Source organism: Lepidochelys kempii, chromosome 6, assembly GCF_965140265.1.
Source record: "Lepidochelys kempii isolate rLepKem1 chromosome 6, rLepKem1.hap2, whole genome shotgun sequence".
Lineage (NCBI taxonomy): Eukaryota > Metazoa > Chordata > Testudines > Cheloniidae > Lepidochelys > Lepidochelys kempii.
In genome coordinates, this window is record NC_133261.1 from 64,202,848 (window position 1) to 64,219,305 (window position 16,458).

A 16,458-nucleotide genomic window follows, 5' to 3' on the forward strand; every position below is an offset into this window, starting at 1 on the left:
CTTGAGAGCTTATTATAGTCAAAAATCCAGTGGCTTTTGAATTAGGCTTGTTACAAATAGATTAGTGAACACTAAAAACAGGTAGGATCTGTTGATTTAGGGTTACTTGCTTTGTATAGTTAGACATGTGATGTCGACAGTGTGTGTTTTAACAGGTATAAAGCTTTTAACTTTTTGAATCTCACTGCCAAATAATTTTCAGCAACTATGAAAATTTTTAACATAAAAATGAATGCTGAAATCCCATAATTTTGTGCAACTGAAAATTTAAATCAATAATTGTAAAAAATGAATAAAAAGCCCAAACATCTATCAAAGTTATAAAACAAAAAAACAAGTTGTGCCAAGCCTAGTTATTGGTAACATAAAGAAGGACTAAACTTCCCTCACCTACAGTTTTTGGCTCAGGATTCTGGTGCATTAGCCAGACCCCAGGAAATCTATTTAAGTCTTTGCTGGAGGCTGTTCTTTGCTGTTGCTAGGAGGGTGAAAGGCAGGTTAGGGGCTCAGACTCATCTCAGACAAGTTGTGTAAGACTGGGATGTTCTCTGCCTCTTGGCTCCATCCCTCTCTCTCAGTAAGAGCACAAGTGAGCAGCTGAGAAGCAGTGCGTGCCCCAGCCAGCTAGAGGACAGCAATACCAACAGCAACCCTTGCTGTAGTGACCTCAGAGTGAAGGGAAAGAAAGGGGCAGCTCAGGACTTCATTGGAAGGAAGTTCAGAAAATTATGCGAGGGGGGATTGGGGGAGAGAGAAGCACAATGTCCAGATGATCTGGGGTGGAAGGTTAGGGCAGAAGGCAGGGATTGCAAATTCCCTCCCAAAAATATCCATTACTGAGGGTGAGATGTAAAAGGGGCAATACAGGGGTGAATATACTATGGACATGCAATGAATGTTGAGTGCTTCAAAAACTGCATTAATGTGAAGCTGATATTCTCTGACCTTGAACATGTCAATAAAATATTACATCTCTTTAAGGAGCTACTCAGTCTCACAATATTACCTCCCTCCTCCCACCTAAAGACCAACAGTGCGGGAGGGGGAAGTCACTTAGTTGCTTTGACAGAGTCTTAAGATCTTGGAAAAGGTTTTCAGTGGCTTTGTTCACTCATTTGCTTTGCTGGGAATCAGGAGTTTAATAGTGGAATTTAGGTCCAGAAAATTAGATTAGTCATAACCAACAGTGTTGTGCACACAACAGCTGTTTCAAATTCACTTTATTATCTAATGTGACATTAGAAAGATGTAAATGAATAAAAAGAAAAAGGAAATAGCTGTGGTTTCAGCGACACTTCAGAGCACTGGGAGGGAGGGGAGATGGGAAACTATAGCAATATTGTATATTTGGAGCTCTCCTGCCAGGCTAAGGGGAAAAATAAAACATTCTTTATTGAATTTCAATCTTATTCCTCATTGGACAATAGCCACACACAAAGCACCCTCTTGCTCAGTAACTTCCTCCCTAACCTTCTATGCCATAATGCAATAGGCTGTCCCTACCATATAAAACTCTCCCGTGTGGATGCTGGCTGAGTCTGTCATTGCTTGTCAGTGAGGGCCCCTTCTGGCAGAGTCAAAAGCAATCCATACACCACCTGACCCCATTCATCAACAGAGCTGCAGAAATTTAAGCAGCAATAAACCATTAAGACAACAACAGACATGAATAGAAAAGCAGCAACTCATATCAGTGCTGGAAAAAGTGCATTTTAGCAACAAAAGATGAGAAGACCTTGAAAATTTTTAATATTTAAAGGGACAAACAAAAAAAAATTAAGCCCTTCCCCTGCTTTACTGATATTTTGAGTTAGTAAACACTGAGGCCCAGATCCCCAAAAGGTATTTAAGCTCCTGACTCCTATTGAAATCAATACAAATTAGAGGATCTTTGAGGATCTGGGCCTGGAATTTTTTCTCCACCTTTTATTCATTTATTTATTATTTTATTTTGTTTTTTTCCCCCCATATGACTTGGGCACAAAACTACACTTTGTCAATTTCACTTTTAATTTTTACTGTCACAAAAAGATAGCATTTCCAGTGTCAAAATAATCAGATATCCCTTCCCCTGAAAATGGGGAGGGGGGAGGGAAGAGGGGATGACCCACAAACCGAAACAAAAACAAAAATGCTGCAAACAGAAGAAGTTTTGGTTGTCAAGGTCATGGAAACATTTCTATTCAGGTTTGATTTGGTACAACCCCTTAACAAAACTGAATTATTAGACTTTTGCTATTTGAAGACGACCCCATAGTTAACTAACTGATTGGTCAAAGAATTTTGCAGTCACTTGCCAGATAAACTATAAAGAACTGCCTAATCCCCCTTGAGTATTATATCCTCCTTTTATATCTGGTAACTTTTGAGTTTCAGAGATTTTAGATAATTTAAGGCTCTCCAGACGCACTTTTTATTTCAGGATGCCTCAGCCATCAATCATTTTTCTATCATGATATGGCCAAAGGCTATGTTGTGACCTACCCAGAGGCTCTGCATGATGCAAAAGGTGAGCGTGGAGTGAGGTGGTACCAGACAACTCATTTATACACACTAAGCAGTGCAGGCTGGAAGCTTTTAGCTACTAAATCATAAGGAGTGGGGAAGAATAGGGTATACTAAAACCTGTATACTAAAATCTGCTGAACATCGTCATCTGCCTGACTAGGACTCCATGTTGGGGAGATGAAGATATAGCTTCCTGGTGATTAAGGCATTAATTTCCCCTCCATGCATACACTTATATGCAATTAGCATCAATAGGATTTACATGCAGGCATCATGAATTAACCCTTTAAGGTCTGACCCTGTGCTCCATTCCACCCGCACACACACAGTCCTAAAGAATACAGCCAGCTTTATAAACTATAGATCAGAGGTCCCCAGTTTGTGGAGTGCACCCCCCTTGGAGGGCATGGAGAAACATTGTGGGGGGGGGGGCGGGACACCTTTGGGGTCCTGGTCAGCCCCCATTAAGGGCGGGGAGGGAGTGACACTCAGCTCCACAATCCAAGCCCAGCCCCTATGACTGGAGGGCGTTAATGGGCCACTTCACTGTGAATGGTCCCTTGAAATGTGTTCAATACTTATGCTAAACAATCTGTTCCACCTCCTATTTAGCTGTAACATTTGAGTACCTTTACCAGACCCGAAGAATAGCACTGCATAAACTCAAAAGCTTGTCTCACACCAACTGGTCCAATAAAAGATATTACTTCGCCCACCTTGTCTAATATCTTGGGATCAACACAGCTACAACACTGCATAATGTCACCATACACACACAAACTGACAAAAAAATTCCATCATAATAGAAATTTACAAATAGGCAAAATAAGAAAAGTACTGCTTGCAAAGTACTTTGAGTTTCATTTAAAGATATTTACTTCCTACATTTTGACATGCGATGGTGACAAATTGTTTTAATGGTTAACAAAACTTTAGCATTTTGAATCCGTGTCTACTGTCATTAATTATTGTCTGATCCTCCCCATAATTTCCCACAAATGTGAAAGATTAAATTAAAAAAAATTAAAAAGCTCCTGAGAGGAGCCCAGAGCTTAAACCCCACAGTTTTGCACAACAACCCATCAGTTTTTTTGTTTTGTTTTTTAAATAAAAGTCACATTCTGCCAAGTCTAGCTACTGAGACCACAAGCATGAATTCATGTCTAGTATTTGGCTTGCAAGTTGCCTGACCCTCTTATCCAGCCATTGACAAAAAAAGCAAGGATACTTGTTTTCTCTGGTTCCGAAGCTAGGAGGGAATGGGCCATAAATTGTTGAGACTACTACACAAGACCAAACATTTGCTTTTGCTTATAGCCAGCCCTACTAACAAACAAGGCAAGATCACATTTTCTTTCTGTTGAGATAGCACTATTCCTATATCCTCTCAATGCAAGACGAGAATTAGATGAAAGATTGGAGACAAAAACCTGAGGTTTTCTTCAGAGAATTCTGGACTCCTTTTGGGGACAGGGCTAGCATATTATTATTAAAGGGCTGAGCTAAGTAGTTGATTATTTGAAGGAGTGCAGTAAATGAATTAAGTGATTTGCCCTTGCTGCTTACATTCTCAGAAGTAGTGTCTGAATGGTGTCCTGAAATTTACACACATAAAAACTGGCTGTTTGGTTTGGCACACCCAATTTTCTGTAGACCAAAGCCTCCCTTATGCACATGCAAATTTGTCAGTCATACATTTAACTGCCCAATACGCACATACACACAATTGATGTCTGTTTTGTGCAAGTTAGTTCTGAGCCACAGAGAAACATTTTTAACAGGAGCATATAGGCTTCTTTCAAGTCTCTATGACCCATTCAATCCTCAGCCTCTCTGCTGTTGGCCCAGTAGAGATACAGGGTTTTATGCAAAAAGAAAAGGAGTACTTGTGGCACCTTAGAGACTAACCAATTTATTTGAGCATGAGCTTTATGGGTTTTATGATTCATCTTACTTCACAGGAACCAGACAGAGACATTTCCTAGACAGGAAGGTGCCCACCCCTTCCAGCGGAGAGCTCCGCGTGTATGGCTGATTCATGTTTCAACCAAATGAGTCACGCGAAGGCAAAGAGAACGGGGGATACAGGGACGTGCAGTAACCCCAGGCTCCTAAAGGCCCCAGTCATGTCAGCGAGGGGCCACTTTTCCACCCCGCCGCTGCTGCACGAGGCCCACCCCTTACCCAAGCCGGAGAGCCGCTCCGTCAGCCCCGCGTTCCGGATGGCAGCGGGGCCGTGGTCCACCCCTCTTCTCTTCTGTAAGACAAAGGGGCTCCGTCAGGATCCACTGCGGGGCGGGGCGCGGGGCTCACAGAAACCGACTGAGCCGCAGCAATCACACGGAGCCGCGAACCGACCCGGGGGGCGTGTGGGGGGGTAATTTTCCTTCCCGACCGGCCATCAGCGCGCCGCGGGTCCGCTTCACGTGGGCGCGGCAGCGTGCCTCCGGTGTCACAGGAGCGTGGAGAGAACCGACCCCGTAGCCGGGGCCACCCTGGGGAAACCCGCTGGGACAGCGAGACAATGCGGCTACGGCGACCAGCCGAGCACGACCCCCACCGCCCCCGGGACCCGCCATCACTGCCGGCCGGACGGCAGGTTCCCCCCTCCCGCGGCCGCAGAGCGCCTCTTGCGGGTGCCTGGGACTGCCGGTCCCTTTGCGATGCGCGGCCGTGAGTCCCTCCGAGCCCGTCTGCCGCCTGGGGTCGGGACACATTATCACACCCCCCCCCGCCCATCCCACCCTTCTGGGGGCGCCTGCTTCCCCCGCGATGCTCACCTGCCCCCTGGAGAACGGGGCTCCGATCAGCGCCACGGAGTGGGCAGGTTTCTGGAGCTGCAGCGCGGAGTCCGCCTGCTTCCGCAGGAGCCGGGCGAAGCTGCTGCGCAGAGACATGATGCTGAGCCGCTTGCTGCTCGCGCTGCCCCTTTTAACCCGCGCGCGAGCGCCGCTACCTCCCTAGCCACCAGCGCCAGAAGCCGGCTTGGCTCCCCCCCGCCCCCACGCGGGCGGAGCCCCGCCCCGGGACACACCCCCAGGTCCCTTCCCGGCGGGCCAATGGCAGCGCGGCCGCCCGGGGGTGTGCGCCGCGCGTGCGCTCGGCTGCGAACCTGCCGGCAACCTGCTCTTCCGGCCAGCAAGGAGCGTCCCCTCCCCCTCCCCCTCCCTGTGTAGAGACCGGCCCCGCCCCCACACGGGAGGTCAACGCCGAGACTCGCCACCCAGGCCCGCCCCTGCCCGCGGGGGGACCTGTCACGCGCCTCTCTGCTGGGCTCCTCTCAGGGGCTGAGCCCTTACCTCTGCCCCGGGCAGCCCCGCCCGGGTTCTGGCTCCTCGCGACCCGCTCCTTTGGGGCCGCTTGGATCCAATGGCCGGGCCCCGACCCCACTGCCAGCGGCCCGCCGCGCTGTGATCTGCCACTACCGGCGGCCACCTCCCGCCGGTCCCGCGCCAGGCCCATTGGCCTGGCCAGCCTCGCGTCTCCCCGCTGCCACACCCTTCTCCGCCGAAGGCAGGACGGGTGACACTCAGCCAGGACAGACGCGGCCACGCGGCATCATGCGCTGCTGGGAGGTGGCCGGAGAGGCCGCTGATGGGCGCTGTGCAGTAACTAGATCGTGCCCAGCCGCCCGTGTCCCCCGTTGCGCCAACCGCCCCATTCCAGCGGCCACGTCTCCCCCCGGCCCTACCGCCGTCCTGGGCTCCCCCATTCCTTCCTGCCATTAGAGACAGCAGCACCTAAAGCATGATGCGCTCCGGCTAGCTTAGCTTTAAGCGTGGGGAAACTTCTCTGGATGCTGTATCACTGGCCCTTCGCTAGCTTACACCCCCGTTTCCAAACAAACAGGGCTGTTCTGCTTTTCCCATACTTAACGGAGGGCACGTCTACACTTAAAACACCGCATCGCTGTAGCACTTCAATGAAGACGCTCTACACCCAGGGAAGAGAGCTGGCCAGCGGGTTTAGTTAATTCGCTTCCCAGTAATTATGTCAGCTGGATTGCCGACAGCGCCATCTATAGAAAGGTAGGTATAACTACATTGCTCAGGGATGTGCACTTTTCTCACCCCTGAGCGACATAGTTATGCCCATAGAGGTAGCATAGACCAGACTTGATTTACAAATAACTTCCCTTTCCTGTTTTTTCCCCAGCTCTCTACTCCTTAGAGGAACTATGGTGGTAACATTGCACTTTACTTCCGTTTGGAGTACCAGTTGGGTGAGAAGAGTTTTTCACAAAAGAGTTAACTGAGGAAAGGAGAGCAATGGTAGAGCCCAATATGGGGTTAAGGAAAAGGGAGTTAGCCGGAAATGAATTTGGCCAGAAATTAAAACAATGTCTAACCTTAAAGGTGTGCATCATTTCTTGCTTTTTTCCTTCTCTTTCCTTCTCTCATTTTCATCATCCAATTTCCTTTCATCTATTTTTCTTCCTTTTTATTTCCTGACCATTCCCATTTCTACCCCTACTGGTCTCCTGGGAGATCATTTCTCTCCCCTCCCACCACTGGTCCCCCACCACCTCTAGTTCTTCAATTTTCTCTCCTTGCCCCCTTTCCATCTCCTGGGACTCCCATCTCAGGGTATGTCTACACTACCTGCTGGATCAGCAGGCAGCAATCGATCCAGCAGGGGTCAATTTATCGCGTCTAGTCTAGATGCAGTAAATCAACCCCCGAGCGCTCGCCCTTCAACTCCTGTACTCCAGCTCGGCGACAGGCGCCGGCAGAGTGGATGGGGGAGCAGCAGTAGTCGACTCACTGCGGTAAATCGACCCAAGTACGTCGACTTCAGCTGTGTTATTCACGCAGCTGAAGTTGCGTAACTTAAGATTGATCCCCCCGCCCCAGTGTAGACCAAGGCCTCAGTAGTCCCCATCAGTCCTTTCCACTGTTACTACTCTGTCCCCTCCCATCCCGTCTTTAAATTTGCTATGTTGGTTCCACTTTATTTCTTTCTATTTTAATTCTCTCTCCAAAGCTTCCTCATATTTCTTACTAATTAATTTTCTCAACTTATTTCAGTCTCTCTGCACCATTATTTCCTTCCCCCAGTTTCTCTCACCTTACAGTTTTTCCTCTTCAGACTTCCAGCCCATCTTTCAAAGCAGCTGCTTGTATTACAGTGTGATTCAGTACAAGTGTCTTCTGCTAGTGCCAGGCTTCACCTGCTGCCACACCCAAGGTTGAGGTCCTCTGTATTGTTTCTTCAGACCACCAGTTCCACCCCACTGTTTCCCTACACACTGCAATTATTAATAGTATCTGAAATTATTATTATTAATACGGGACACATAAGACACTAATTTAACCATAAATTCCTTTATTAAGTCCAAAGGCCAAATGGTATTTTATACCGTTGCTTTTAACATGCCTGACAGCCTAAAATTAAGCAATCACTACACCCAATACAGTAATAACGTATTCATAAGCATGTGATCAGTATACTTACAACTCATCCTGGCATGCTCTGTGTGCAGTTAAGGTAGACGGCTCATGTATGATCACATCACCCTCTCCATGCACTGCCAACAGCCTGAAAAACAAAACAATTTCTGTGTACCCTTAGTGGGAACCTCTGAACAATTTTAACTGACTAGCATGTCTTTCCCAAGAACCCTTGAAGTGCTGTGCCTGGATAAATCTACCTTTTGTTTGTCCAGGAGAAGTTTTTTTTAAGCACAAACCAGGCAATTGTGAACATGAATTGTTACATCTTTTTTGCAATTGGGCTGGCTACCTTAAATCACTGAAAAGTAGTACAGTAGAACCTCAGAGTTACGAACTGACCAGTCAACCACGCACCTCATTTGGAACCAGAAGTTCGCAATCAGGCAGCAGCAAAGACAACAACAAAAAAAGGCAAATACAGTACAGTGCTGTGTTAAACATAAACTACTAAAAAACAAAGGGAAAGAAAAAAATTTGACAAGTTAAGGATACTTTCTGTGCTTGTTTCATTTAAATTAAGATGGTTAAAAACAGCATTTTTCTTCTGCACAGTAAAATTTCCAAGTTGTATTAAGTCAATGTTGAGTTGTAAAGTTTTGAAAGAACTGTAACGTTTTGTTCAGAGCTATGAACGCTTCAGAGTTACAAACAGCCTCCATTCCCGAGGTGTTCGTAACTCCAAGGTTCTACTGTATCAGTATTTTGGTGGGCCCCTGAAATACATCATGCACTAATCTCAACATTTCCCTTTGAAAGGGCTGTAAAGGAATCCAAACCTGGTAAGGCAAATCATCCCCTTCACTGAGCAATGAGTTATCCCTAACAAGGGGTTGTTTACCATTTAACTGGTTTAACTCCCCAAGCATTACTTTTTGATTAAGAGCAGATAACTCTGGATCAGATTCTTGTAATGTTACTAAGGCCTTGTCTACACTGACTAGTTTCTGCGCAGTAAAGTAGCTTTCTGCATTGTAACTCCAGAGGTGTACACACTACCAAGCCACTTAGTGCACAGAAACCGTGCAGTTGCAGCGCTGTAAAAAAAAAACCACCCCGACAAGAGGCATACAGGTTTCTGTGCTGGGGTACAGCTCCTCGGTGCTGGTATGGACACCCGGGTCCATTACTGCACTTTGATTGGCCTCCGGGAGGTTTCCCACAATGCCTGTTCTCACCTCTCTGGTCACTGGTTTGAGCTCTACTGCCCTGCCCTCAGGTGACCAACCGTCATCCCCACCACTTAAATTCCTTGGGAATTTTGAAAGTCCCCTTCCTGTTTGCTTGGTGACGCGTGCAGTGGTCTCAGTGCATCTTTCCAGGTGACCATGTCTGCTCCACGCACCAGGCGATCCCCCGCTTGGAGCAATGCCGAGCTGCTGGACCTCATCAGCATTTGGGGAGAGGAGGCTGTCCAGTCCCAGCTGTGTTCCAGCCATAGGAATTATACCACCTATGGACAGATTTCACGACCAATGACAGAAAGGGGCTAGGACTGTGACACACTTCAGTGCAGGGTCAAAGTGAAGAAGCTGCGGAACACCTACCACAAGGTGCGGGAGGCAAACAGCTGCTCTGGTGCTGTGCCCACAAGCTGCTGGTTCTACAAGAGCTGGACGTGATACTCAGTGGTGACCCCACCTCCACTGCGAAGGCCTCTGTGGATACTTCGGTGGCTCTTTCTGCATGCAGTCATGATGCTTTCTGCAGCCGAAAAACAAGAATTGAAGGAGTGGCGGGACAGCGAGAAGAGGGACCGAAAGGAGAACACGGTGCGCCAAAACGAAGCCATGGAGTGGCTCTTAAATGTTATGAAGCGCCAAGCGGACATGCTCCATGCACTATTAGCACTGCAAACAGAGCAGTTCCGTGCCTGCCCTCCCCTGCAGCTGCTGTCGCAAAACTCTTTCCCATGTGCCCCCCCCAGACACTGCCAACACACTCTTATCAACCTCCTGGCTCCAGTCTGTACCCGCTGCATTCCACTCCTGCCCCATCACAGTCCAGCACTGCAGACTCCCAGTACCCACTGCACTCAACACCCATCTCTCTGCAGTTTAGCCATGCTGAAGTACAGTACCCACTGCACTGTACTCCAAAGGACAAGGTTGGATATGATACCTGGACATAAACAAATCTTTAACCGTCCTGGGACCCTCCCTTTCCCCATCCCCCTCAGTGCTGATGTGTTTTTTTGTTTGTCTCTCTCCACCGGTTGTTGTTTTTTAATAAAATAATTGTTTTGGTTTGAAAGCAATCTTTAGTCCATTAATTGAAAGCAAACAGAGTCCTGCAAAGCAACAGGCCATTTTCTTAGATCTTCATAGTGCATTGTCTGCACCAATCACAATAATCTCCTAGCATTACAAGCACTGCACTCTCAAGCACAGCAACAAACATTAGTGGCTTTCAGCGTCAAACTGCTGCCTCAAAGCATCCCTGATCCTTATGGCCCCACACTGCACCCCTCTAATAGCCCTGGTCTCTGGCTATTCAAATTCAGCATCCAGGTGCTGAGCTTCAGCGGTCCAGCCCTGAGTGAAGCTTTCACCCTTCCCTTCACAAATATTATGGAGTGTACAGCATGCGGCTATAAACATAGGAATATTGCCATTGGCCATGTCCAGCTTCCCACAGAGGCAGCGCCAGCAGGCTTTTAAATGGCCAAATGCACACTCCACAGTCATTCTGCATTTGCTCAGCCTCTTGAACTGCTCCTTGCTGCTGTCAAGTTGCCCAGTGTATGGCTTCATGAGCCACGGCATTAAGGAGTAGGTAGGGTCTCCCAGGATCACATTGGGCATTTCGACTTCCTCTATGGCGATCTTCTGGTCCAGGAAGAAAGTCCCTGCTTGCAGCTTCTTGAACAGGCCAGTGTTCCGAAAGATGCATGCGTCATGCACCTTTCCAGACCAGCCTGCGTTAATGCCTGGAGAACCACTGAAAAATACCTCTTGCAATTAATGTACTCGGTGGCTAGGTGGTCTGGTGCCAGAATTGGAATTTGCATGCCATTTATCACCTCTCCGCAATTAGGGAAGCCCATTTGTGCAAAGTCATCCACAATGTCACGCATGTTGCCCAGAGTCACGGTCTTTCAGAGCAGGATGCGATTAATGGCCCTGTTCGATCAACAAGACTCCAACGGTTGACTTTCCCACTCCGAACTGATCAGCGACCAATCGGTAGCAGTCTGGAGTAGCCAGCTTCCACAGTGCTATCGCCACACACTTCTCCAACGACAGGGCAGCTTTCATTCTTGTGCCCAAGCCGCAGAGCTGTGGTGAGCTCATCACACAGTCATACGAATGTGGCTTTTCTCATGCGAAAGTTCTGCAGCCACTGCTCGTCATCCCAGACATGCATCGCGATGTGATCCCACCATTCAGAGATTGTTTCCTGAGCCCAAAAGCGGTGCTCCACTGTGGTCAGCACCTCCATGAATGCCACAAGCAATCTCGTGTCTTAGCTACTATGAATGGCAAGATCAATGTCGCTCTCCTCTTGCCTTTGTAGTTTGAGGAATGACTTGTTGGTCAGAGTGAGCAGCATATTGGTTAGCAGTTTGGGATCCATTCCTGAATCCTGAAACAGGCAGGGCACACAGTACACAAACTGTTGAAAGATAGTGCCAAATGTGAACAGCAGCACAGGGATTGATGGGATGCAAAACAATGCATCACGGGGCATTGAGACTGGACCTAGGATGCTCTGCGACCCCCTCCACCTTCCCACAAGTCTTAGAAGCAAAAGAAAAAGTGGTGCTCTGTGGGATAGTTGGGGATTGGTCCTGCTTTGAGCAGGGGGTTGGACTAGATGACCTCCTGAGGTCCCTTCCAACCCTGATATTCTATGGCTGCCCAGAGTGCAGCACTGTGAATAGCGCTGCAAGTGCCGCAAGTGTGAACATTCTATTGTGCGGGCAGCTGTCAGTGTGAACACACAACAGCGGTTTCCCTTCTGCACTCTCTGAGCAGCGCTGTAACTGCCGGCCCTGTAACTTTGCAAGTGTAGACGTGTCCTCAATCAGTGTTTTCTGTTTGTGCTTGGGTGGTAACAGCAAGGATTGGATAATCAGGGTGGGACCCATACCACAGCCTCCCTAGCAGCAGCAGCTTCATCCACATTTATTCTTCTTCCTTACTTCCTAAGTCTAGGATGAGCTTTTACCTTAACCACATATATCACCGAGTTACCCAATTTATCTGCCAATTCCTATATATAGGACAAAAGGGCTTGAGAAGCGTAAAGGCTTGTGATCTGCACTACAAAATGAATTCATACTCCACCCAGGGAGGTATGTTGTCAAGGCATCACAGATCCACTGAGTTTGAACATATCACACCAACCAGTACTTGTCCTTTATTACAGAGTGATAATGCCTTTGACACAGCAGCCACTTCAGTACGCTTGGCTGAGTGTGTACTACACCTGTGCTGCAGAGGTACAGCTGCCTGAATGCGGGGAGCTCAAACAGCAAATCCTGTGACTAGGGTCCCTTTTTGGTGACAGGGTGACGCATCAACATATATTGCTAGTCCCTCAGGCTACCGCCCTTCAGAATTTAACTTATGTACTGCTTATGGGATAAAAGGGTTAAGGGCCCCCTTTTAGAGAAAATTTCTCCAGAACACTCACATGGAGTACAATTAACAATCCTGCTGGTAAGGGTGACTGGGTTTTTGAGAGGACAGACTTCAAGATGGTGCTCTTCCAGCAGCAAGGACCATGTCATTTTAGAACTTGACACTGTACCATTTTTGATTTTACCAGACAAAAGATACCTTTAAAGAGTATGAGCCACATAGTTTTATGCGTCCCAGCCCCACCAGAGATCTAAAATATGTCAGAGCCCACTAAAAACCCAGTAGTATTTTTCATACAGGTATACTGCTTTTCAACTCCATTTAATACCCAGGAAGCATAACACTAACGCTTTTCTCTGTTGTGAGATACTGAGTTAATAGCTGAAATGGCTGTTTCCCTGGTTGCTACAAACAATCCAAAAGGTTTTGTATAAGCTGAGGTGCTAAGAACTGGAGCTTGTGCTAAAAGCCTCCTAACTTATACGCTGGCAGGGTATGCTGGGGGGTATCCATTCCCACTCTGTCTTCTTCTGGGGGAGGTGGTAGAGGGGTGCAAGGATTACAGTGTAACCAGGGATGAAATCCCCCACAAAAGCCTGTCACACCCAGCAGTGATCTAGTGTTGTTTCTGAAATAGGGAGGGGCAGTTCTAAAAAAAAAAAAAAAAAAAATATCACATGAAGCTTTTGTTTGGAGCATACAGGCCTGGTTGTAGGGTTAGTCCCAGGAAGGAAATCTCCTGCTTCATGAGCTGAGCCTTTTTTGGCTTTAGCTTTAGTCCAGCTTTCATTAAAACCTAACACAGGACTTTTAATACCATTACCTGTCTGCACCAGAATATCATATACATCTTACCCAACATTTTAAAAGGTTTACCCAACCCTAAACCATCAGTTGCATTCATTTGCAATTTACTAAGGCATTTAAATGTTGTATACACTTGCTTTAGTTTAAATACAATTCTTTTTTCTATTTACAAAACATTCCCATATAGATTCTCACTCCCTAATAACCTTTACTTTACACCACAGTTAATCAGAACTTTTGGATACAATTTTTAGTGGTTAATCATCATTTCTTACATTCACTGATCTTTCTTGGTGCTGAGTTGGTTTCTGCTTCCAAAACACACAGCCATCTGAAAAAGCCTCTTTGGAGCCATGATAGGATTTTAATTAAGTAGTATGTCTTGTTTACATTTCTTTTACAGTATACACTGCATGTTCCATAGAAATGCTCACTCCTTTCATAATTTAACTTTCACTTTTTTATTTGCTATAACTTATTAGCCATATCAATTATATATATATATACACACACACATACATATACACACACACTATACATTAATATTTTATTTTTCTTCTGCAGCTCTCTCAGCTGTTGCTTCATTACTGAAAAAGGGATGCAGGATCTCTCCCCACTATCCCAGTTCTGCCTGTGCCCTTTTATTCCCTATTTTCATTCACTGGTTTATATTTAACATTTATAACTTAATTAAAAAAAAGTTAAACTTTGTAATAGCACTGAGACACCCAAAGTGTTAACTAACAAAGTTAAGACTGCCCAGACATGTTGGCTGCTGCTCAAAGAGTGTGTGTGTGGGTGTCAGCTTTGCAATCTTGAATGAAAGATTTGGATGGAATTTTAATGGAATCTTTTAAAAGCCAATTCATTTTAAACATACAAAAGAGGGTACTACAAACTCTCTCTCATCAACAGAAGTTGGTCCAATAAAAGATATTACCTCACTCACTGTGTCTCTCCATAGTCAAATAGTTCTAATCAGACTGTCACTCTGCCAGCAGCAGCTATTTACAATTGATTATTTACAGATACATTTCTCCAGAAGCGTCTTTTCCTTCTAAACAGCTGTAAAGGCTTTTTGGGGACAAAACATAGTTGTGCCCAACTGATCTCCCCTTTACATAATTTGTTTCATTACTAAGGCATGACTGCATGGAGTTGTACTGCCATTACTGGGTTTCACTATCAACCCAAGCATTTTTTTTTTTTTTTTTTTTGGTAAAACACCAACATTCTGTAACATTTAATCACTTCTAATTTTTTAACATTTTATTACTTGCACTACCCTCGACTATCTAGTCCCCTCTGAGCTCTGCAGAGTTAATTTGCACAAAAGCTCCTTTTAACTGCACATACCTTTTCCTTAAATTACTCACTAGTTTTTCCTTGTTTAATAAGACACTTCCCAAGACCGCACTAGCTACTAACTTCTGGGACTATAACTCTTCTGTCTTATCTCCCAGAATAACATTTCTCTGCTGACTTTTTCTTAGTCTCTAAGTTTATCTTTATGTTTTTTGCACTTATTTCTTAACTTAGTACACTTTGCCTGCAAAGCTGTACTCACTAAATATGGTCCTTGAAAGACAACTGCTTTTCACTTTGGATTTATGCGACAGACATTGTTTTTTCCTTCCAGGAATCTTTTCCATTTAGCTTGTTTCCTTCTCTACAACTTTGATTTGTTCTCTATGCTTTTTGCATTCATCCCTCAGGGTGGCATATTTCGTTTGTAGCCACCAGAAATAATGCTTGTGAAACTGCTGCTTTATTTTGGCTCTCTTTGCCTTAGGATAAAAGAAGCTAGATACTGTTTTTTCTGTGGCTGCCAACGGTTTTTTTTGTTTTTTGTTTTAATTTCAGTGGCATTCAACAGACTTCTGCCAAGCATTCTTTTACATAGGTATCTAGAATACCTCCCTCTATTCCCCTTATTTTATTGAATTTCTCTTTTCAAGAGAATTCTATATTGTCCCTAGATAACAGGTCCGTTCACTTTGGGGGTTTACAGCAACTAAAATTGTCAGGGGTCCTTTCTGGTCACCAAAAATTTTGGAATCATTAATAGTATCTGAAATTATTGGAGACCATCAAATGCTAAATTTAATCAACAATTCCTTTATTAAATCCAAAGACCAAATGGTATTTTATACAACTGCTGTAAACATACATACCACCCTAAAAATGAACAGTCACTACACCCAATACAGTAATAAAATATTGATAAGAACATGATCAGTATACTTACAAACAGGCCTGACCTAGGGAAAACCATTTAATCTTCAGCATGATCAGGCAGGATCTGAAAAAGAACCGGCAGCTTCATGGCTCTCTTTATACACTTCAGCTAACTTGCTAGCTTTAGCAAAAACCCAGTTTGAAGCAGTTTATCCTTGCTACTTTCTTTCCTCCAAGGCCTTCCTTTCGGCTCCTCTCTCCTTATTACCAGCTAAATAATGGGATGGTTTGTACTTGTTTCTTTTAAGACCGTTTTCCTTTGTCTTTTTGCTTTATCAGTTACTTTTTGAACCACATATATCTTTTCCACACTATAAGTAATAATACTTATTATTTTCATGGCCTTCTTTTACTTGCTGATGGGGGCTTTTCCGTACTAGCCACAAATTATAAACCAAACTTAAGCTAACTTTAATTCTTTTAATTTCATAAGTACCTCTGCAGCAGGCATTCCTAGGCATGGGTTCTTCAGTTCCCGCTCTTGTCTACTCCTTGTGAGGTATGGTGACAGCAGCAAGCCCTCAGGTCCAAAGAGTATTCACCCAAAAGTTCTGAAGGATTTAAGAATTAAGTGGGTGAGCTGCTAACAAAACAATGACAGGTTTCAGAGTAACAGCCGTGTTAGTCTGTATTTGCAAAAAGAAAAGGAGTACTTGTGGCACCTTAGAGACTAACAATTTATTTGAGCATGAGCTTTCGTGAGCTACAGCTCACTTCATCGGATGCATACCGTGGAAACTGCAGCAGACTTTATATACACACAGAGAATGTGAAACAATACCTCCTCCCACCCCACTGTCCTGCTGGTAATAGCTTATCTAAAGTGCTCATCAGGTTGGGCCATTTCCAGCACAAATCCAGGTTTTCTC

General features: G+C 45.5%; 1 protein-coding gene and 1 long non-coding RNA gene across 4 annotated transcripts in view; both read right to left on the reverse strand.

The window, feature by feature from the left end:
• ARG2 (arginase 2) overlaps positions 1-6,248 on the reverse strand; it is a 36,624-nt gene extending 30,376 nt beyond the window's left edge. Inside the window, exons 1-3 of one of the 3 annotated variants that reach the window (XM_073348408.1) lie at positions 5,808-6,248; positions 5,289-5,388; positions 4,693-4,765 (exon numbers count right to left, since the gene is read on the reverse strand). In XM_073348408.1, the coding sequence (XP_073204509.1) occupies positions 4,693-4,765; positions 5,289-5,388; positions 5,808-6,233 (599 nt within the window). In that variant the 5' untranslated portion in view covers positions 6,234-6,248. Of the gene's footprint in view, positions 1-4,692; positions 4,766-5,288; positions 5,509-5,807 lie in introns of those variants that run through there. The other 2 variants (XM_073348407.1, XM_073348409.1) reach the window with 2 other exon arrangements.
• Positions 6,249-7,887: 1,639 nt separating this feature from the next.
• On the reverse strand, positions 7,888-16,258 carry LOC140912951 (uncharacterized). The gene is made up of 4 exons (XR_012159419.1): positions 16,026-16,258; positions 15,600-15,653; positions 9,506-9,662; positions 7,888-8,046 (listed from the first exon to the last, which is right to left on the reverse strand). It is a non-coding gene; the product is annotated as an uncharacterized lncRNA (long non-coding RNA).
• Between the last annotated feature and the right edge of the window lie 200 nt (positions 16,259-16,458).